General features: G+C 48.5%; 1 protein-coding gene across 3 annotated transcripts in view; it reads left to right on the top strand.

Moving 5' to 3' along the window:
* PDE2A (phosphodiesterase 2A) overlaps positions 1-22,261 on the top strand; it is a 684,164-nt gene that overhangs the window by 626,740 nt on the left and 35,163 nt on the right. For all 3 annotated transcript variants that reach the window (XM_089662877.1, XM_089662878.1, XM_089662879.1), the window contains 5 exons: positions 9,833-9,872; positions 16,792-16,855; positions 17,402-17,480; positions 17,939-18,116; positions 20,102-20,214. In XM_089662877.1, the coding sequence (XP_089519003.1) occupies positions 9,833-9,872; positions 16,792-16,855; positions 17,402-17,480; positions 17,939-18,116; positions 20,102-20,214 (474 nt within the window). The remainder of the gene's footprint in view (positions 1-9,832; positions 9,873-16,791; positions 16,856-17,401; positions 17,481-17,938; positions 18,117-20,101; positions 20,215-22,261) is intronic.

Genomic DNA, 22,261 nt, shown 5'->3' with positions numbered 1-22,261 from the left:
TCCCTTTAGACCTAACACTAGAGTTAAACCCTCCTTGACACCCCAACACTAACGCTCCCTCTAACACTCAGGTTAAAGGATAAGTCTACCTTCACATGCTACATGTTCCACCCGTGTTCCCACCGCTGCAGCCTCTTCCCGATCTGCTGCCTCTAGTGACAGTGAGCCGAGGAATCTTTTCCACGAACTCGCCATCACAATTTTTAAAAAAATTCGAACGTGTCACAGAGTTCTTTGAATGGGAAAACTACAACTACCCTTCCCGTAGCCCCAAAACTCACCATCTCTTTAACCCCAACACTACCCTTCCTGTAACCCCCAAAACTAACTTTACCTGTAACCCTCGCAGTAACCCCTCCAGTAACTCGACTTCCCTTTAACCCTAACACTGACCTTTCCTCTAACCCTAACATTAACCCCTTCCTCTTCCCTAACATAACCCTCCATGTAACCCTAACACTGACCCAACCTGTAACCCTAACACTAACCCCTTCCTCTTCCCTAACATAACCCTCCATGTAACCCTAACACTGACCTTTCCTCTAACCCTAACATTAACCCCTTCCTCTTCCCTAACATAACCCTCCATGTAACCCTAACACTGACCTTTCCTCTAACCCTAACATTAACCCCTTCCTCTTACCTAACATAACCCTCCATGTAACCCTAACACTGACCTTTCCTCTAACCCTAACACTAACCCCTTCCTCTTCCCTAACATAACCCTCCATGTAACCCTAACACTGACCTTTCCTCTAACCCTAACATTAACCCCTTCCTCTTCCCTAACATAACCCTCCATGTAACCCTAACACTGACCCAACCTGTAACCCTAACACTAACCCCTTCCTCTACCCTAACATAACCCTCCATGTAACCCTAACACTGACCCAACCTCTAACCCTAACACTAACCCCTTCCTCTTACCTAACATAACCCTCCATGTAACCCTAACACTGACCTTTCCTCTAACCCTAACATTAACCCCTTCCTCTTCCCTAACATAACCCTCCATGTAACCCTAACACTGACCTTTCCTCTAACCCTAACACTAACCCCTTCCTCTTCCCTAGCATAACCCTCCATGTAACCCTAACACTGACCCAACCTCTAACCCTAACACTAACCCCTTCCTCTTACCTAACATAACCCTCCATGTAACCCTAACACTGACCCAACCTCTAACCCTAACACTAACCCCTTCCTCTTACCTAACATAACCCTCCATGTAACCCTAACACTGACCCAACCTCTAACCCTAACACTAACCCCTTCCTCTTACCTAATATAACCCTCCATGTAACCCTAACACTGACCCAACCTCTAACCCTAACACTAACCCCTTCCTCTTACCTAATATAACCCTCTGTGTAACCCTAACACTGACCCAACCTCTAACCCTAACACTAACCCCTTCCTCTTACCTAACATAACCCTCTGTGTAACCCTAACACTGACCCAACCTGTAACCCTAACACTAACCCCTTCCTCTTACCTAACATAACCCTCCATGTAACCCTAACACTGACCTTTCCTCTAACCCTAACACTAACCCCTTCCTCTTACCTAACATAACCCTCCATGTAACCCTAACACTGACCTTTCCTCTAACCCTAACACTAACCCCTTCCTCTTACCTAACATAACCCTCCATGTAACCCTAACACTGACCCAACCTCTAACCCTAACACTAACCCCTTCCTCTTACCTAATATAACCCTCTGTGTAACCCTAACACTGACCCAACCTGTAACCCTAACACTAACCCCTTCCTCTTACCTAATATAACCCTCTGTGTAACCCTAACACTGACCCAACCTCTAACCCTAACACTAACCCCTTCCTCTTACCTAACATAACCCTCCATGTAACCCTAACACTGACCCAACCTCTAACCCTAACACTAACCCCTTCCTCTTACCTAACATAACCCTCCATGTAACCCTAACACTGACCCAACCTCTAACCCTAACACTAACCCCTTCCTCTTACCTAACATAACCCTCTGTGTAACCCTAACACTGACCCAACCTGTAACCCTAACACTAACCCCTTCCTCTTACCTAACATAACCCTCCATGTAACCCTAACACTGACCCAACCTCTAACCCTAACACTAACCCCTTCCTCTTACCTAACATAACCCTCCATGTAACCCTAACACTGACCCAACCTCTAACCCTAACACTAACCCCTTCCTCTTACCTAACATAACCCTCCATGTAACCCTAACACTGACCTTTCCTCTAACCCTAACACTAACCCCTTCCTCTTACCTAACATAACCCTCCATGTAACCCTAACACTGACCCAACCTGTAACCCTAATTGCCAGTGTTGACCGTTTCTGACGTCAGTCTAAAATGCTTCTGATCATTCCGAATTATTTAAGGGGTGCATTTCCTGTGTCTTGGATTTGACCTCCTTCTGAGCTGTACCTGACCTGATTGAAGTTGCTTTTCCATTCCCATAGACTTGTATAGGGGGAATAAACACTTGCGGTGCCTATGGGGTCGAGGAACAGGAATGACTACCTACCCTGTCCACTGCTCCAGCAGGCTCCGGTGCTTCCCTCTTCTCTCTGATCTTTGGGTGGTCCCTTGGTGTCCTCATTTGCAATGCAGGGCTATTAACCCTGATTTGTATGTGGTGTGGGGGGGGAGCATGCAACCTTGGTTAAAATACTCGCTTATTTCAGCCCCTCTAGGCATAAAGAACACCCCCCCACCACCACCGCCACCATGGTGTCCCAAATGACCAAAGATAGGGCAGACTATGGCATAGTGGCACCCACGTGGTCTCACTCCCACCACCAACATGACCACGTAATGCGGAGGAAAGGTTTGTTGCTTCCATTTGCCTTTCTGTGTGTGAGCCGACATGAGACAAATAGGAGACTGCTCAGCCCGCTGTACATTATTATAAATCTCTGTACGTAATTAACTTCTGTGACCCCGCCTTTTAGCCTTTTACCCCCCCCCCCCAGCAGGATTGGAGATTGCAAGGTGCTAGGTAAGAGGGAGGAGGGGAAAAAACAGAATTGTGGAAATGAATTTATAATGGACACATTAATGAGAGCTAATTAAAGAGTGTAGAGCTGTAGACTAACGAGGAGAAGACTGGCAGCTGATTATCATGGCAAGAGCGAGCAGCAGCTGCGTTCTATGGAAAATCTGAGGGCCGGGTGCCAGCTGTCTGCCCGGCATACCAAGGGTTATTCAGCTGGATGTAAAGGGGAACTCCGCAGTACTGATAGTCAGTATACATTCTGAGCTGTTTGTTGCAGCGTTGTGGCAAATGTGCCTCATATGACTAGTGGGGAGTGTGGCCTCCGACCTTCACATACATTAGCCAGGGATTGCTCCAAGCATGGAGAAATGTTATAATGCCTGCTGATAGGAGGATATTTAAGTTGGTTCATTTATATGTAAAACATTCCAGAAAGTATGTTAGTTTGCTATAACTGTGAGCCTGATATTTAGACACAAGGAAGCATCAGTATGTAGCCTCCCCAAAATGAATCAAGCTTCCCCATTGACTGCCTAATGCTAGCTAGCCACCATCCCAGATGAGCCCCCAACAATCCGCAACCATCAGCAACGAGATGGTAAGAAGGAGAACTAACATCTCCTGAAACAGCCTCATTATTATCTGCTCTGAAGGAGGAAGGGTCGCATATTCCAGAATTATGTGTCCCCATGACTGCCTAATGCTAGCTAGCCACCATCCCGGATGAGCCCCCAACAATACGCAACCATCAGCAACGGGATGGTAAGAAGGAGAACTAACATCTCCTGAAACAGACTCATTATTACCTGCTGTGAAGGAGGGGGGGGGGGTCGCATATACCGAAATGAATTGTGTCCCCATGACTGCCTAATGCTAGCTAGCCACCATCCCGGATGAGCCCCCAACAATCTGCAACCATCAGCAACCGGATGGTAAGAAAGAACTAACATCTCCTGAAACAGCCTCATAATTACCAGCTCTGAAGGAGGAAGAGTCGCATATTCCAGAATTATGTGTCCCCATGAATGCCTAATGCTAGCTAGCCACCATCATGGATGAGCCCCCAACAGTTCGCAACCGTCAGCAACCGGATGGTAAGAAGGAGAACTAACATCTCCTGAAACAGCCTCACGATTACCTGCTGTGAAGGAGGAAGGGTCGCATATACCGAAATGAATTATGTGTCCCCATGACTGCCTAATGCTAGCTAGCCACCATCCCGGATGAGCCCCCAACAATCCGCAACCATCAGCAACCGGATGGTAAGAAAGAACTAACATCTCCTGAAACAGCCTCATTATTACCTGCTCTGAAGGAGGAAGGGTCGCATATTCCAGAATTATGTGTCCCCATGAATGCCTAATGCCAGCTAGCCACCATCCCGGATGAGCCCCCAACAATCCAGAACCATCAGCAACGGGATGGTTAGAAGGAGAACTAACATCTCCTGAAACAGCCTCATGATTACCTGCTCTGAAGGAGGAAGAGTCGCATATTCCAGAATTATGTGTCCCTATGACTGCCTAATGCTAGCTAGCCACCATCCCGGATGAGCCCCCAACAGTACGCAACCACCAGCACCTGGCTAGTAAGAAAGAGAACTAACATCTCCTGAAACAGCCTCACTATTACCTGCTGTGAAGGAGGAAGGGTCGCATGTACCGAAATGAATTATGTGTCCCCATGACTGCTTAATGCTAGCTAGCCACCATCCCGGATGAGCCCCCAACAATCCGCAACCATCAGCACCCGGCTGGTAAGAAAGAGAACTAACATCTCCTGAAGTAGCCTCACTATTACCTGCTGTGAAGGAGGAAGGGTCGCATATTCCAGAATTATGTGTCCCTATGAATGCCTAATGCCAGCTAGCCACCATCCCGGATGGTCACCATCTATCCGTCTGTTTTTGCAGTACAGGATTGGATCGGATACCGGCGGGTGCCAGCGGACTTTTGTCCACTGACACCCGCCGGTCCATAGAAGTCTATGGATGGACCAATCGAGTCAGTCTGAAAAATGGACAGGCGGACCCCATCAGTCCGCTCGTATGAGAGGGGCCTAACACCCTTGTGACTATACGGCCTGAACAGATTTAGTCTTTACATGGATTCATCACGGATGTATTTAGCCGTGTTGCCCATTTTAAGGGTTTCAGTCCGGAGTTCCCCTTTAATTAATATGGTTCTTGCAGCACCGAGCGGCAAAGTGAGGTGCACCACACTTGCAGGCAGTTTAGTCCCTTCTTCGTATTATGTACTTGACTGCTACAGGCAGTAATACCGCTGTCTCAGCGCAATGTCACCATCAATCTGGCGATCGCAGTCTGCGAGCCTTGTGGCTACGCCAGGCCTCAGGCTAAAAAGCCTCCAGGGAGGACGCCAGGAATGAGGATTGTTGGATCAGATGGTTGGAAATCAGCAGCACAGATTGTGGCTGGGAGGCTGCAGGTGGCTGGAAGCGCCACAGGAGATGCCAAAGGATACAGGGCCTCCCCGCGCGGGATCAACCTGGAGCCACAGCTCCCCCTAGCGGTGGAAATGCCATAGCACAGCAATACAATGTAAGGGATGGCGTCCACATGATGCAATGTGACAGATGGGAATCCAAATGATACAATGTAATAGACGGCACCTACAGGAATGTTCAAAAAATGATACAAAGTGTAGGATTGTTACTTGACTTGCTTCCTTAATAAAAAGTGACCTTTCCTACTTAAATCTGCAACCAGCCACAGATTTCTGAAACAAATAAGTATTCCTGCAAGCAGCAGGTGGCAGTACTTAGGATTCTCTAGAGCTGGGCCCCCTCTGATGAAGTCTGCAGAGAGCGTGGGTTCACATAACAGGCATCCCCTGCAATCTGACTAGGGTTTCTGTACTGTAGTATGTTTTGTTGTGCTACAGATTCAATGGGAAACTAGATTGCCCGCAGTATTGGGCCACCGCCCTTTCCACGAACATGACCTTTAATGGCCCCCAGTCTTGGTCCGTAGGGTTCAATATTGAGTTGGCCCCGCCCTTTACACACACATGACCTTTAATGGCCCCCCAGTCTTAGTCCGTAGGGTTCAATATTGAGTTGGCCCCGCCCTTTGCAGCTATAACAGCTTCAACTCTTCTGGGAAGGCCGTCCACAAGGTTTAGGAGGGTGTCTATGGGAAGGTTGGACCATTCTTCCAGAAGCACATTTGTCAGGTCAGGCACTGATGTCGGGGGAGGAGGCCTGGCTCGCAGTCTCCACTCTAATTCATCCCAAAGGTGTTCTATGGGGTTGAGGTCAGGACTCTGTGCAGGACAGTCAAGTTCCTCCACCCCAAACTGGCTCCTCCATGTCTTTATGGACCTTGCTTTGTGCACTGGTGGGCAGTCATGTTGGAACAGGAAGGGGCCATCCCCAAACTCTTCCGACAAAGTTGGGAGCATGAAATTGTCCAAAATGTCGCCTTAAGAGTTCCCTTCACTGGAAATAGGGGGCCAAGCCCAACCCCTGAAAAACACCCCCACACCATAATCCCCCCTCCACCAAACTTTACACTTAGTTCAATGCAGTCAGGCAAGTACCGTTCTCCTGGCAACAGCCAAACCAAGACACGTCCATCGGATTGCCAGACAGAGAAGCGTGATTGGTCACTCCAGAGAACATGTCTCCACTCCTCTAGAGTCCAGTGGTGGCGTGCTTTACACCACGGCATCCAACGCTTTGCATTGCACTTGGTGATGGAAGGCTTGGATGCAGCTGCTCGGCCATGGAAACCCATTCCATGAAGCTCTCTACGCACTGTTATTGGGCTCATCTGAAGGCCACACCAAGTTTGGAGGTCTTTAGCTATTGACTCTGCAGACAGTTGGCGACTTCTGCGCACTGTGCGCTTCAGCATGCGCTGACCCCGCCCTGTCATGTGACGTGGCCTACCACTTGGTGGTTGAGTGGATGTTGTTCCCAGTTGCTTCCACTTTGTTATAATCCCACTAACAGTTGAGCGTGGAATATTTAGTAGCCAGGAAATGTCACGGATGGACTTATTGCACAGGTGACCACCTATCACGGGACCACGCTTGGAGTCACTGAGCTCCTGAGAGCGACCCATTCTTTCACCAATGTTTGTAGAAGCAGTCTGCATGTCTAGGGGCTTGATTGTATACACCTGTGTCCATGGAGGGGATTGGAACACCTGAATCACATGATATGGAGGGGATTGGAACACCTGAATCACATGATATGGAGGGGATTGGAACACCTGAATCACATGATTGGGAGGGGATTGGAACACCTGAATCACATGATTGGGAGGAGATTGTAACACCTGAATCACATGATTGGGAGGAGATTGGAACACCTGAATCACATGATTTGGGGGAGGGGTCCCAGTACCTTTGGCAATATAGTGTATATCAGTTTGACATGTATTTTTCAGCATGTTTTGCACGGTGCCTCACTGTATAGAGGTATTGTTAGGTGAAACAAATTTTTTTTGTGAATATTGTGAATATGTTTCAAAGCTTCTTAGCTGGAGGTCCTGCCCATAGAATCACTTCCTGTTCCTCCAACCCCATACACTTCTATGGGGCCATCTATGGCCTCGGTCCCTATAGAAGTCTATGAGGCTAAATTGCACAGATGTGACCAGGACAGCAAAGACTTGAGGAGCCAAAACAGAGGAACTGCTACATTTGATCAAGGTGGGGGTGGGGCCAGGGGTGTATTTGCCACAAGGCATTTGCATAGGGCGGCATTTTTCGGGGGGGGGGGGGGGGCAGCACTGCCCCTTGGAAGAAGGGATGAAGAAGGGACACACGCGACATGGGGACCTGGTGGATTCAGGGGGCGGCTGCGGGTTTCATGATGGTGTAGGCACAGCCTGATTCTCATTCCTGGGGATGTCCGGAGCTGTGAAGGTGAGTGTCTTCCTCTCTCTCACCATGGGGGATGGTGTCTGGTGTGTGGGGGGCAGTGGTAGTGGAGGGCAGGGGTGTTCATGGTCAATGTCAGGCTCTTTCTGCGGCGGGGGGCTCCAATTTTTGTGCACAAGCACAAAACCTAAATACACCGCTGGGTGGGGGGTGGTGGGTTAGGTTCCTTCAGAGGAAGGAGACACAAAGGTTAGGTGCACTTTTTCGTTAGGTACACTTACCTGTCATTCAGCGTTTTCCTCGATTTAGATTCTCGCTTGCCCAGTGGATCAAGCGTTGTCCTGCTGTAATCTGCAGCTCAGGTGCAGCAGCCAAAGTCCCGTGCTGCCATCTTGGTCCTTCTCAGTCATTGGAAGCCGCTACCACTTCCTCGGATGGTGACCACATCTCCGGCACTCCCTGCTCCTGCGGCATCCTGGGATATGCGAGATGAAATCCCAGGAGGCTGAGGCAGCAGGCACATATCAATTCCAATACAATCAAATGGAGACCATCCCAAGTCTCCGAAGTAGGCAGGGCTGCTGTTAGAAACCATGGGGCCCCATACGGCAAACCTGAGAGCCCCACCCCCCCAAAAAAAAAACAGTTTACTATGCTTCAGTTATGAATGAACACAGTGAGTAATAGGTACCAATCACTGGCTGTATTCATCATCCTGAAGGATCCTATTGTGTGCTTGCAGTTACTGGTGGGAAGGAGAGGAGGGAACCAAGGAGCACTGCAGGGGTGGGCACACAGAGGGGTTTGGGCAACAATGTATGGTGCACAGGGAGGTGATGGATGCGGCAGGGGGGCAATTACTGGAACTGACCCCCTGATGTCTCTCTCTCTCTCTGCAGCAGCTGAATGCTATCGGGAAGGAGAGGAGAAGAAGTCAGTTTTCAGCTGCTGCAAGAGAGCCATACAGGGGATCACCCTCCCTACACACATCCGATTTTCCCAGCTGCCTGGGCCCCCCTTCTGGCCTGGGCCCCATACAGGAGGACCGGTGGTACCCCCTTATCCATGGCCCTGGAAGTAGGAGCACATATAGCAGTGGATAGATTAGGGGCAGGTATGCCTGGAGGGATCCCACTCCTCCTTAAAGGTACAGGGGAGCACGGGACACCCAGCAAGAGCCCAATGGCAGCTGAAGGCATCAAGTGCATCCCTGCACCATTCATCAACTATGCAAACAAATGGTAACCACACCAACCTATAACTATTTGCTGCAAGGAGCACTTGGAAGGGCAACACACATCAATGTCAATTTTGCCTAGGCCAGGGGCCAGACCTATGTTGTAAAAAATAAAAGTGCAGATTGATATTGCAGAGGGTAGTGTAGTAGCAATTTTGGAAAACCAGGAAACTCCGAACATGGACCTTGAGGAAAACAAGTGATTTATTAAAACAGCTCTGTTTGACCCAGTCAGGCACATGCCTGTAAAGCCGAGTGAGTTGTATCCACTTCTTACAAGCGTATATACCAATGATTACTTCACAGTGCATATTTTTCCTCTTTCACTTTCTATACATTCAAAAGACTTTCTAAACTCTGCAGAATATAACCTTGAATTCCAGCTACAGATAAGGGTGCTAGCTTAAGGGTGAAACACACTACTTCACAGGAAATAAGGGAGGGGGAAATGAGCTGAAAACCTTGCTTTGCAAGCAGATACTGTTAGAAATGTTAACGTTTAAAGGGGAACTCTGCAATATTTGGGTGCTGCCACAGTAGCAGCCGTGCACAGAGCTTCAGATGATCCGGGAAGTGAAGGTCTGCTTTGAGGGCCCATTCACCCTTCTTAAGTGCACGCTATGGGACGGGTAATGTGTGTCGGGTTATGGAGTCCACCACGGAGATAAAAATGTACATGACCTTTTTAAATCCTCAATAAAATTAACTCTTTTCTTCTTTTTTTTTTCCCTTCACAGGCCCTTTTGCAAGTTGCCAAAAATCTCTTCACACACTTGGGTGAGTTCCTCTTCTTCTCATCTTCGTATGGTGATTGAAATCCTCAGCATCTGGAGTAGATGGTACAAAGAAATAGCCTGGTCATGGGGTGGAAATGACACGGTTCCTCTGCTATGAAAACACCTGATTTAGGCAATCACCGTGGTCTCACCATGCATTCCCTACACCTCCCGGCCGCCCACTGCGTCCTTTGCATTGTCTTTGTATGCTTAGCTATTTTGTTCCTCGTAGACAAGGCTGCTGTTAGAAACCATGGGGCCCCATACAGCTAACCCGACAGGCCTTGTCCCCCCCCCCACAACCAAAAAAAACAGTTTTCTACGCTTCAGTTATGAATGAACACAGTGAGCGATCAGTTCCAGTCGCTCTTTGTGTTCATTAAGGAAACTTCATAAAGAAAAATGCCTTCATCTGCTTTTCTCTCCAGAAGGACAAAGCCATCTTTGGTCATGTATGACCATGTAGATTTCACAAAGTGATCCCACTGCTCTTGGATCGTGAGTGATTTTGGTCATTTGTGTGGTCTTCATCAGTAGTGTCCTTCTGGTCATTTCCAGGCCTGGATAGAAGATGTCAACCTGTGTGTTCTTATCCTGGGGGGCTCCTTCCAGATGGATATGCCTGGTACAGCCCCCGAGGAGCCTCTCCATGTTCTCCATATATGAGGTCCAAATTCCTTCAACTACTTGAAGGAGAAGCATACAGTTTGGCCTGCCCTATTTTCACTTATCTTCTGCTTAGTGGGTTGGTCCGACTATCTACTGGAGAAACTTCCTTCTACCAGTCGTATCCACCAATTAGTTTGTTTGGTCTTAAGGTAAATATATCACAAGCTTGGGCAAACCTAACAGCCTGAAATGTAATCAAGGGATATCTAGAGCCCAGACTTTTGTTTTGGATAGAGTAAGGCATGATTGAAACCCCCTATGAGTTTTTTTTGTGGGGCCTTAACTTCTTGGAGACCCAACATAAAAGAGAAAGGACATCTCCCGAAAGTCACCTTCTGTCCTGAGACAACTGTGGTCCACAGATAGAAGGTGCACAGATGAGTGAACTTAGTGTGACAATCCTGAGCCTCGTAATTGGCCAGCAAGGCTCTCCATCATATTTAAGGGTCACCATTGAGCAAGAGAGGGTGGATCCAAATTCAGCATTACAGGAAAAGTTTCCATTTTGACCTGCTTTCGGTTTTCTTTCTCCCTCTGTCTTCTGATGGTTTGTGGATATAGTTTTCACCGAAGGCCATCTCCACTCACATACCTCATCGTGTGCTCGGTTTGAATTGCACGCCTCGATTTATTCACCACCACATTATGAATTCATTTACGGATACATGTGGCCAAAGGGATAACATCAGCAAAAATGTCACCTCCTCCACCAGTACACAGAACCCATCCACCCAACTATCCATCCATATACCCACCCACCCATCCATCCACCCTCCTACCCATCCATCCACCCACCAATTCATCCATTCATTTATCCATCCATTCGTCCATCCACCCACCCATCCATCATCGACCCACCTACCCATCCACCCTCCCATCCATCCATCAACCACCCACCTATTCATCCATCCATCCACCCACCTATTCATCCATTCATCCATCCACCCACCCATCCATTTGTCCACCCTCCCATCCATCCATCATCCACCCACCTACTCATCCCTCCATCCAAACACCTATTCATCCATTCACTCATCCATCTTCGACCCACCTATCCATCCACCCTCCCATCCATCCATCATCCACCCACCTACTCATCCCTCCATCCACCCACCTATTCATCCATTCACTCATCCATCTTCGACCCACCTACCCATCCACCCTCCCATCCATCCATCATCTACCCACCTACTCCTCCATCCATCCACCAATTCCTCCACCCACCTATTCATCCATTCATCCACTCACTCATCCATCCATCCTTAATTTCATCCCAAAATTTGATCTCCGTCCATGCAGCAATTCATAAATGGTGAGGGATACATTGTATCAAGAAATTACAGGTTTATTAGATGTATTCTGGTGGTATGAATCACAGGCTCACGTGTTCTCCTTCCCTCGTAGCTCAGACCTCAGTCTGCTGCTCCTAGCTGACGGCTACTTTGTGTTTCTCCGCTGATGTACGAAAAATAATTAAAATGAATTATCGGTGGCGGCGTCACGCTCTTACCTTCGAATGAGGCGAGAATCCATCACAAATATGAATTTGGGAACATGAAAGCAGACAAATTACTCCGAGCTGAAATTATCAGGGAGGCACCTGGTAATGGAGACATGGCGCTCCCGGTCGGCGCTGTAAACCGCTTTATCAGTGGATTAAATGCTGCCTGTCATAACGTGGCGGGGTGACATTTTAATAACCTTTACGAGTGATTAAATGTTCCTTCTTCGGAAGCCAAATATCAGCTATTACTGAACACTTAGCAGACAAGAGGGAATTGATGCTCCTTGTAACTGAGACGCCACCGCTTTAAGTAAGAAAAATAATGTGGTGTGATATCGCATATGTTAGAGCTATGAAAGGGCGTACTCCAAGTGTCCATCCAGAGCCTCTGGTCTGTAGACCGGATACGTCCTAAATATAGAGCCATTTATCCAACTGTACACCCAGAGCCTCTGGTTTATAGACCGGATACGTCCTAAATATAGAGCCATTTATCCAACTGTACACCCAGAGCCTCTGGTTCATAGACCGGATACATCCTAAATATAGAGCCATTTATCCAACTGTACACCCAGAGCCTCTGGTTCATAGACCGGATACATCCTAAATATAGAGCCATTTATCCAACTGTACACCCAGAGCCTCTGGTTCATAGACCGGATACGTCCTAAATATAGAGACATTTATCCAACTGTACACCCAGAGCCTCTGGTTTATAGACCGGATACGTCCTAAATATAGAACCATTTATCCAACTGTACACCTAGAGCCTCTGGTTTATAGACCGGATACATCCTGAATATAGAGCCATTTATCCAACTGTACAGCCAGAGCCTCTGGTCTGTAGACCGGATACGTCCTAAATATAGAGCCATTTATCCAACTGTACACCCAGAGCCTCTGGTTTATAGACCGGATACATCCTGAATATAGAGCCATTTATCCAACTGTACATCCAGAGCCTCTGGTCTGTAGACCGGATACATCCTAAATATAGAGCCATTTATCCAACTGTACACCCAGAGCCTCTGGTCTATAGACCGGATACATCCTAAATATAGAGCCATTTATCCAACTGTCCATCCAGAGCCTCTGGTTTATAGACCGGATACATCCTAAATATAGAACCATTTATCCAACTGTACACCCAGAGCCTCTGGTTTATAGACCGGATACATCCTAAATATAGAACCATTTATCCAACTGTACACCCAGAGCCTCTGGTTTATAGACTGGACACATCCTAAATATAGAGCCATTTATCCAAATGTCCATCCAGAGTCAATTTTCTATAGTAAAGGTACAGCCTAAATATAGAACCACTGGAGACCATAAGAGATGATCAACTCTACCAGGGAGGTGGGATTGCGAATAGAGGAGTGCCGAGGACAGAGCCCTGGGGACTGCTATAGAAATAGGAAGAAGAGAGGAGGAGATAGAGTTGTAGGTGACACTGAAGGTGTTCTGAGATAAGAGGAAAATCAGGAAAGAGCGGAGTCAAGCAAGCCTAGGGAGTGGAGTTTTTTGGGGAAGAGCAGGTGGTCAACTATATTTGTATGGCTTCAGCAGCTAGTAAGTCAACTTTTAGAAGGGAAAGAGAGATCAGAATGAGTAGAAGGGTGCCCCTTGTGTTAGGTCAAATAATGACATTAGCTTGAGGATTTGAAAGGTCTTTGGGATGTTAGAATTAACAAGGATATTGAAGTCACCATGAATTATAGTGGGTGTTTCAGAGGTGAGAAAGCACGGTTGCCAGGCATAGAAGTCATCGAAGGCAGCATGAAGCCGGTCCAGGAGGCCAATCCTCAGAGAAATCAGAGAAAAGAGAGGAATACAGGGAGCTTCAAACACGAGAAAGGCAAAGATGGAGGTGTAAGGAGAACGTGAAAGGTGCCTTTTCAGGATAGAAAGTGTCCAAAGCAACCTCCCTTTCATCTACTAGGTCGTGGTGAGTCCAGTGGAGGTCACTATGGGACAGGGCAGCTGGAGAGGTAGAGGCACATTCCGGGTTTCATTAATAGCAAGTAGGTTAGGAGAGTTGAAGATAAGAAGATCATGGACAGAAGTGAGCGTGTTACAGACAGGGTGGGCATTTCAGAGGGTAGATTAATAGGACCTAAACTGTGCTGAAAGAGCTGATGAGTAGGGAGAGGGCAGGAGTGAGGGTGATATGAAGATGGTAGGTAAAGGGATGAATGTTTAAAAAAAAGGGGCGCTATAGTCCAAAGCAGCCTTTCTCAAACCTTTTTACCCCAGAGGAACCCTTAAATAATTTTCAAGTCTTGGAGAACCCGTACTGAAATCAATTCATATGCAGCAATGGGAAAAATTCCAGTAGGAAGAATAAAACCTTAGTGGTGGTTAGAATGCTACCCTTCCAGGCAAGTAAAAAAGATCATTGGTGTCATGCTGCTGGATTTGCCAAGTAGCGTTGGTCCTGAAACTATGCAGGCACCAACAAATGGGAGATCGATCGGTCGCAGCTCAAGGAACCCTTAGCAACCTCTTGAGCAGCCTTTCTTTACCTTTTCAACACAGAGGAACCCTTGAAATAACTTTCCTCTCTCAGACAACACCTGCTAAATTTTCTATTTTTTGGGAAGAATGCTTCTTACACTTGTGGCCATTGGGAAGAATTACCCCCTTATAGATAGCTAAAAAGATCAATGGTGTCAGTGGGAACTTACCTGAGAGTCAGAAAATGCTAATTGCTCAAGAAACCCCTGGCAACCCTGGTTGAGAAACTTTGCTCTAGAGGAACCTCAGGCTTCCATAGAACCCTGGTTAAGAAACCTTGCTCTGGAGGAACCCTAGGGTTTCATGGAACCCTGGTTAAGAAACCCTGCTCTAGAGGAACCCTAGGGTTTCATGGAACCCTGGTTGAAAAACCCATCTCTAGGGGAACCCTAGTGTTTCATGGAACCCTGGTTGAGAAACCCTGCTCTAGAGGAACCCTAGGGTTTCATGGAACCCTGGTTGAAAAACCAATCTCTAGGGGAACCCTAGTGTTTCATGGAACCCTGGTTAAGAATCCCTGCTCTAGAGGAACCCTAGGATTTCATGGAACATTGGTTGAAATGCCCATCTCTAGAGGAGCCCTAGTGTTTCATGGAACATTGGTTGAAAAACCCATCTCTAGAGGAACCCTAGTGTTTCATGGAACGTTGGTTGAAAAACCCATCTCTAGAGGAACCCTAGTGTTTCATGGAACCCTGGTTGAGAAACCCTGCTCTAGAGGAACCCTAGTGTTTCATGGAACCCTGGTTGAGAAATTCTGCTCTAGAGGAACCTCGAGCTTCCATAGAACCCTGGTTGAGAAACCCTGCTCTGGAGGAACCCTAGTGTTTCATGGAACCCTGGTTAAGAAACCCATCTCTAGAGGAACCCTAGTGTTTCATGGAACATTGGTTGAAAAACCCATCTCTAGAGGAACCCTAGTGTTTCATGGAACATTGGTTGAAAAACACATTTATAGAGGAACCCTAGTGTTTCATGGAACCCTGGTTGAGAAACCCTGCTCTAGAGGAACCCTAGGGTTTCATGGAACCTTGAATGAAAAACACATCTATAGATAAACCCTAGTGTTTCATGGAACCCTGGTTAAGAAACCCTGCTCTAGAGAAACCTTAGGGTTTCATGGAACCTTGGTTGAAAAACACATCTATAGATAAACCCTAGTGTTTCATGGAACCCTGGTTGAGAAACTCTGCTCTAGAGGAACCTCAGGCTTCCATAGAACCCTGGTTAAGAAACCCTGCTCTGGAGGAACCCTAGGGTTTCATGGAACCTTGGTTGAAAAACCCTGCTCTAGAGGAACCCTAGTGTTTCATGGAACATTGGTTGAAAAACCCATCTCTAGAGGAACCTTAGGGTTTCATGGAACATTGGCTGAAAAACCCATCTTTAGAGGAACCTTGGGGTTTCATGGAACCCTGGTTGAGAAACCCTGCTCTAGAGGAACCCTAGTGTTTCATGGAACCTTGGTTGAAAAAACCATCTCTAGAGGAACCCTAGCGTTTCATGGAACCCTGGTTGAGAAACCCTGCTCTAGAGGAACCCTAGCGTTTCATGGAACCCTGGTTGAGAAACCCTGCTGTAGAGGAACCCTAGTGTTTCATGGAACATTGGTTGAAGAACCCATCTCTAGAGGAACCCTAGCGTTTCATGGAACCCTGGTTGAGAAACCCTGCTCTAGAGGAACCCTAGGGTTTCATGGAACCTTGGATGAGAAACCTTGTTCACAGTGACAGGTCCACTTTGAGCAAAAAACCCCAATGCAATTAGTCCTGCCCGGGGCCAGTCATCATCTGCCATCGTTTGCACCATCCAGGAAGGTCCCTCGATTTGGGCCAACCTATCTTTCCACACATGGCACCGATCCTCCACACTTCTGAGAAGAGATTACATGGACTCTGCCAATGGTTAACCTCCTGTAATACTCCTCAGGGGCGGGGTTACTGGAACGGGAAATGTTCCCAGGAGGGACACAGACTGTAAAAATGAGTTTTTTTCCAGATTCTGTCCCTTTTTAGCCTTCATATACTGGAGAAAAGGTTGCCCCCAGCTCCTCGCAGTGCTGCTAACATATCCATATCTGCTCATTTGGTGGCGCAATCTCTGCTGAATGACTTACGGGGCACTGCAGTCACATGTGGCCCTGTTGTGGGGAGATCCCCTTTTATTGTTTTTTTAAAAATTGTTCTGTAGAGAAATCCTTCTGAATTTGGGGTCTCCGCTCTCTCCACAGATGATGTGTCTGTCCTGCTCCAGGAGATCATCACAGAAGCCAGGAACCTCAGCAACGCAGAGATGTACGTCCCGCCCTCTCCCCATACACAGGCAGATGTTCCATAGACACAGCATCAGCCCCAGGGATATATCAGCTCTTGAGACATTCTCCAGTACATCACAGGGATGGTGGGAACCCCTCATAACGGGCACAGCAGGTGTACAGACTCGGGAAGTCAGCACAGGGATGGTGGGAACCCCTCATAACAGGCACAGCGGGTGTACAGACCCGGGAACTCAGCACAGGGATGGTGGGAACCCCTCATAATGGGCACAGCGGGCTTACAGACCTGGGAACTCGGCACAGGGATGGTGGGAACCCCTCATAATGGGCACAGTGGTTGTACAGACCCGGGAACTCGGCACAGGGATGGTGGGAACCCCTCATAATGGGCACAGTGGGGGGTACAGACCCGGGAACTCAGCACAGGGATGGTGGGAACCCCTCATAACAGGCACAGTGGGTGTACAGACCCGGGAACTCAGCACAGGGATGGTGGGAACCCCTCATAATGGGCACAGCGGGCTTACAGACCTGGGAACTCACCGCCATGTCCTCTTATCCACAGATGCTCGGTGTTCCTGCTGGAGAGAAACACTCATGAACTGGTAGCCAAAGTGTTCGATGGAGGAGTCGTAGATGATGAGGTGAGAGGAGAATAGGGGATTGGATGGATGGATTGGACGGATGGATGGATTGGACGGATGGATTGGATGGATGGATGGATTGGATGAATGGATTGGATGGATGGATTGGACGGATGGATTGGATGGATTGCATAGATGGATGGATGGATGGATTGGATGGATGGACTGGATGGATTGGATGGATGGATAGATGGATGGATGGATTGGATGGACTGGATGGATGGACGGATGGATTGGATGGATGGATGGAATGGATGGACGGATGGATTGGATGGATGGATGGATTGGTTGTAAATACCTTTTTTTAATCTGCTCCATTGTGGTCACATGATCCTGCCGTTGTGGCTTCCCTGTGTAAGGGAGTGCTCAGCAATGGCTGTGAATGGCCGGTGATCCCTCCTCTCCCCTGCAGCAGCCGATCTCTATCACAGGTTTCAGGTTCTGTATTTCCCTTCCAGAGCTACGAGATCCGGATCCCGGCAGATCAGGGGATCGCAGGACATGTGGCCACCACCGGGCAGATCCTCAACATCAAAGATGCCTATTCCCATCCTCTCTTCTACCGCGGTGTGGATGACAGCACCGGCTTCAGGACCCGAAATATCCTGTGTTTCCCTATTAAGAATGAGAACAATGGTGAGTCTGGAGGATGAGTATGACACGAGTCTGGGGGAGGGGCCTCTGGCCATGTTGCCTATTGGTTGATCCTTACACCTGGGTGATGTGTCTCAGGAGATTGCAGCCCTAGAAATACTAATCAAGTCCAGTCCTCAACAGAATTCCCTGATCACCCCGGAACCCCTGATCACCCCGGAACCCCTGATCACCCCGGTCCCCCTGATCACCCCGGTTCCCCTGATCACCCCAGTCCCCCTGATCACCCCAGTCCCCCTGATCACCCCAGTCCCCCTGATCATCCCGGTCCCCCTGATCACCCCGGTCCCCCTGATCACCCCGGCACCCCTGATCACCTCAGCACCCCTGACCACTCCAGTCCCCCTGACCACTCCAGTCCCCCTGATCACCCCAGTCCCCTGATCACCCCGGTCCCCCTGATCACCCCGGTCCCCCTGATCACCCTGGTACCCCTGATCACCTCAGTACCCCTGACCACTCCATTCCCCCTGATCACCCCAGTCCCCTTGATCACCCTGGTACCCCTGATAACCCCAGTCCCCCTGATCACCTCAGTCCCCCTGATCACCCCGGTCCCCCTGATCACCCTGGTACCCCTGATCAGCTCAGCACCCCTGACCACTCCAGTCCCCCTGACCACTCCAGTCCCCCTGATCACCCCAGTCCCCTGATCACCCCGGTCCCCCTGATCACCCTGGTACCCCTGATCACCTCAGTACCCCTGACCACTCCATTCCCCCTGATCACCTCAGTCCCCCTGATCACCCCGGTCCCCCTGATCACCCTGGTACCTCTGATCACCTCACCACCCTGACCACTCTAGTCCCCCTGATCACCCCAGTCCCCCTGATCACCCCAGTCCCCCTGATCACCCTGGTACCCCTGATCACCCCAGTCCCCCTGATCATCCCAGTACACCTGATCACCCCGGCACCCATGATCATCCCGACATCCCTGATCACCTCAGCACCCCTGATCACCCCGGTACCCCTGATCACCTCAGCACCCATGATCATCCCAGTACCCCTGATCACCCTGGTACCCCTGATCACCTCGACACCCCCGATCACTCCGGTACCCCTGATCACCCCAGTAACCCTGATCACCCCAGTACCCCTGATCACCCCGGTATCCATGATCATCCCAGTACCCCTGATCACCCCGGCACCCATGATCATCCTGACATCCCTGATCACCCCATTACCCCTGATCTTCCCGGTATTCCTGATCACCCCGGTATCCATGATCATCCCAGTACCCCTGATCACCCCGGCTCCCATGATCATCCTGACATCCCTGATCACCCCATTACCCCTGATCACCCCGGTATTCCTGATCACCCCGGTATCCATGATCATCTCAGTACCCCTGATCACCCCCGCACCCATGATCAGCCCAACATCCCTGATAACCCCAGCACCCCTGATCACCCCAGTACCCCTGATAACCCCGACACCCCTGATCACCTCAGCACCCCCTGATCACCTCAGCACCTCTGATCACCTCAGCACCCCCTGATCACCCCGGCACCCCGATCACCTTTTACTCTGTAAAAGCCTACAGAATTTGATGGCACTGTAAGATAACAGTGGAGAACATGCGTAGTGTACAATACAGAGGTTGGCTGGTTATAGGTAGCGTGCCTCCTACCCTTAACCTATGAAAACAATGCTGTGAGCTCCTCTGGGGTGGGGACTGATCTGATAGGTGGAGTGTACTCTGTAAAGGACTACAGAATCTGTTGCCAATAAATGATGATCATGGAGAAACTGTATAGTATACCAGACCCAGGTTGGCTGGATACGGGTACTCAGGAGCATACACTGCATGGCTTTCACTCACAATCCGAATTTATGAATCTGTGAGCTCCTCATGGGTGGGCACTGATCTGAAAGGATCCCTGTGTTCTGTAAAGGTCTACAAGATTTGTTTCAGATATATAAATATCAGATAAATATGTTGATTGAAGCTGTTCTCTATTGCAGAGGTCATCGGTGTGGCAGAACTGGTCAACAAAATTAACGGGCCAGGATTCACCAAGTTTGATGAAGATCTGGCCACGGCATTTTCCATATACTGCGGGATCAGCATTGCTCACGTAAGTTGCTGCTCCAGGGTCATATACTGGAAGATACGGGGAACTTTCATAAATGACGTACTTCGGGTTGGCACCTCCCTTTTCTCCAGCTGGAAATGGAAGTCTTATTCTTGGGCTTTCAACCAGCAAGGGATGATAATGGTGATCATGCTGAGTTGGGTTCATTTTTCCATAGTGGGGGGCCAAAATCAGGAGCTTAACCTAGGGTGACAACACTGTTCCTCCATGGATACCTAGAACCCTAGGACAGGAAGGGTGTTACTGGCAGCTGTGAGCGCCTCTATGGTGAGAACTGATCTGGCAGCTGTGAGCTCCTCTTGGGTGGGTGAAAACAGAAAAGCTCCTCTAGGGTGGGAACTGATCTGAATGGCTCAGTGTAAAGTTTTACAGAAATTGTTGCCCATATATCAGAATGGTGGAAAAGCTGTATAGTGTACCAAACCCATTCTGGCTGGTTAAAGGTATTGGGAAGAGTGCCTTCAACTCACAATCTGAAAACAGAAAAGCTCCTCTAGGGCGGGAACTGATCTGAAAGGCTCAGTGTAACGTTTTACAGCAATTGTTGCCAATACATGATATTGGTGGAGAAACTGTATAGTGTACTGGACCCAGGTTGGCTGGTTGAAGGTATTGGGAAATGTTCCTCCAACTCTCAATCTGAAAACATAAATCTATGAGCTCCTCTAGGGTGGAGTCTGATGTGGAAGTTTCAGTGTACTCTGTAAAGAGCTATAGAATGTGTTGCCAATGTAGGATAGTGGTGGAGAAACTGTATATTGTACTGGACCCAGGTTGGCTGGTTGAAGGTATTGGGAAGTGTTCCTCCAACCCTCAATCTGAAAACATAAAGCTATGAGCTCCTCTAGGGTGGGGTATGATCTGGAACTCACAATCTGAAAACAGAAAAGCTCCTCTAGGGCGGGAACTGATCTGGAAGGCTCAGTGTAAAGTTTTACAGCAATTGTTGCCAATATATGATATTGGTGGAGAAACTGTATAGTGTACTGGACCCAGGTTGGCTGGTTGAAGGCATTGGGAAGTGTTCCTCCAACCCTCAATCTGAAAACCTAAACCTATGAGCTCCTCTAGGGTGGGGTCTGATCTGGAACGTTCAGTGTACTCTGTAAAGGGCTACAGAATTTGTTGCCAATGTAGGATAGCGGTGGAGAAACTGTATAGTGTACCAAACCCATTCTGGCTGGTTAAAGGTATTGGGAAGAGTGCCTTCAACTCACAATCTGAAAACAGAAAAGCTCCTCTAGGGTGGGAATTGATCTGAAAGGCTCAGTGTAAAGTTTTACAGAAAATTGTTGCCAATATATGATATTGGTGGAGAAACTGTATAGTGTACCGGATCCAGGATGGCTGGTTGAAGGTACTGGGAAGTGTTCCTCCAACCCTCAATCTGAAAACATAAAGCTATGAGCTCCTCTAGGGTGGGGTCTGATCTGGAACTCACAATCTGAAAACAGAAAAGCTCCTCTAGGGCGGGAACTGATCTGAAAGGCTCAGTGTAAAGTTTTACAGCAATTGTTGCCAATATATGATATTGGTGGAGAAACTGTATAGTGTACTGGACTCAGGTTGGCTGGTTGAAGGTATTGGGAAGTGTTCCTCCAACCCTCAATCTGAAAACATAAAGCTATGAGCTCCTCTAGGGTGGGGTCTGATCTGGAAGGCTCAGTGTACTCTGTAAAGGGCTACAGAAGTTGTTGCCAATGTAGGATAGCGGTGGAGAAACTGTATAGTGTACCAAACCCACGCTGGCTGGTTAAAGGTATTGGGAAGAGTGCCTTCAACTCACAATCTGAAAAGGGAAATGCTCCTCTAGGGTGGGAACTGATCTGAAAGGCTCAGTGTACGGTTTTACAGCAATTGTTGCCAATATTTGATATTGGTGGAGAAACTGTATAGTGTACCGGACCCAGGTCGGCTGGTTGAAGGTACTGGGAAGTGTTCCTCCAACCCTCAATCTGAAAACATAAAGCTATGAGCTCCTCTAGGGTGGGGTCTGATCTGGAACTCACAATCTGAAAACAGAAAAGCT

This window comes from Staurois parvus, unplaced genomic scaffold (assembly GCF_062004578.1).
Source record: "Staurois parvus isolate SC_StPar_1 unplaced genomic scaffold, SC_StPar_1.0 ptg001578l, whole genome shotgun sequence".
Lineage (NCBI taxonomy): Eukaryota > Metazoa > Chordata > Amphibia > Anura > Ranidae > Staurois > Staurois parvus.
Note: the sequence above shows the minus strand (reverse complement) of the source record. Positions and strands in the feature narration are given on the sequence as shown.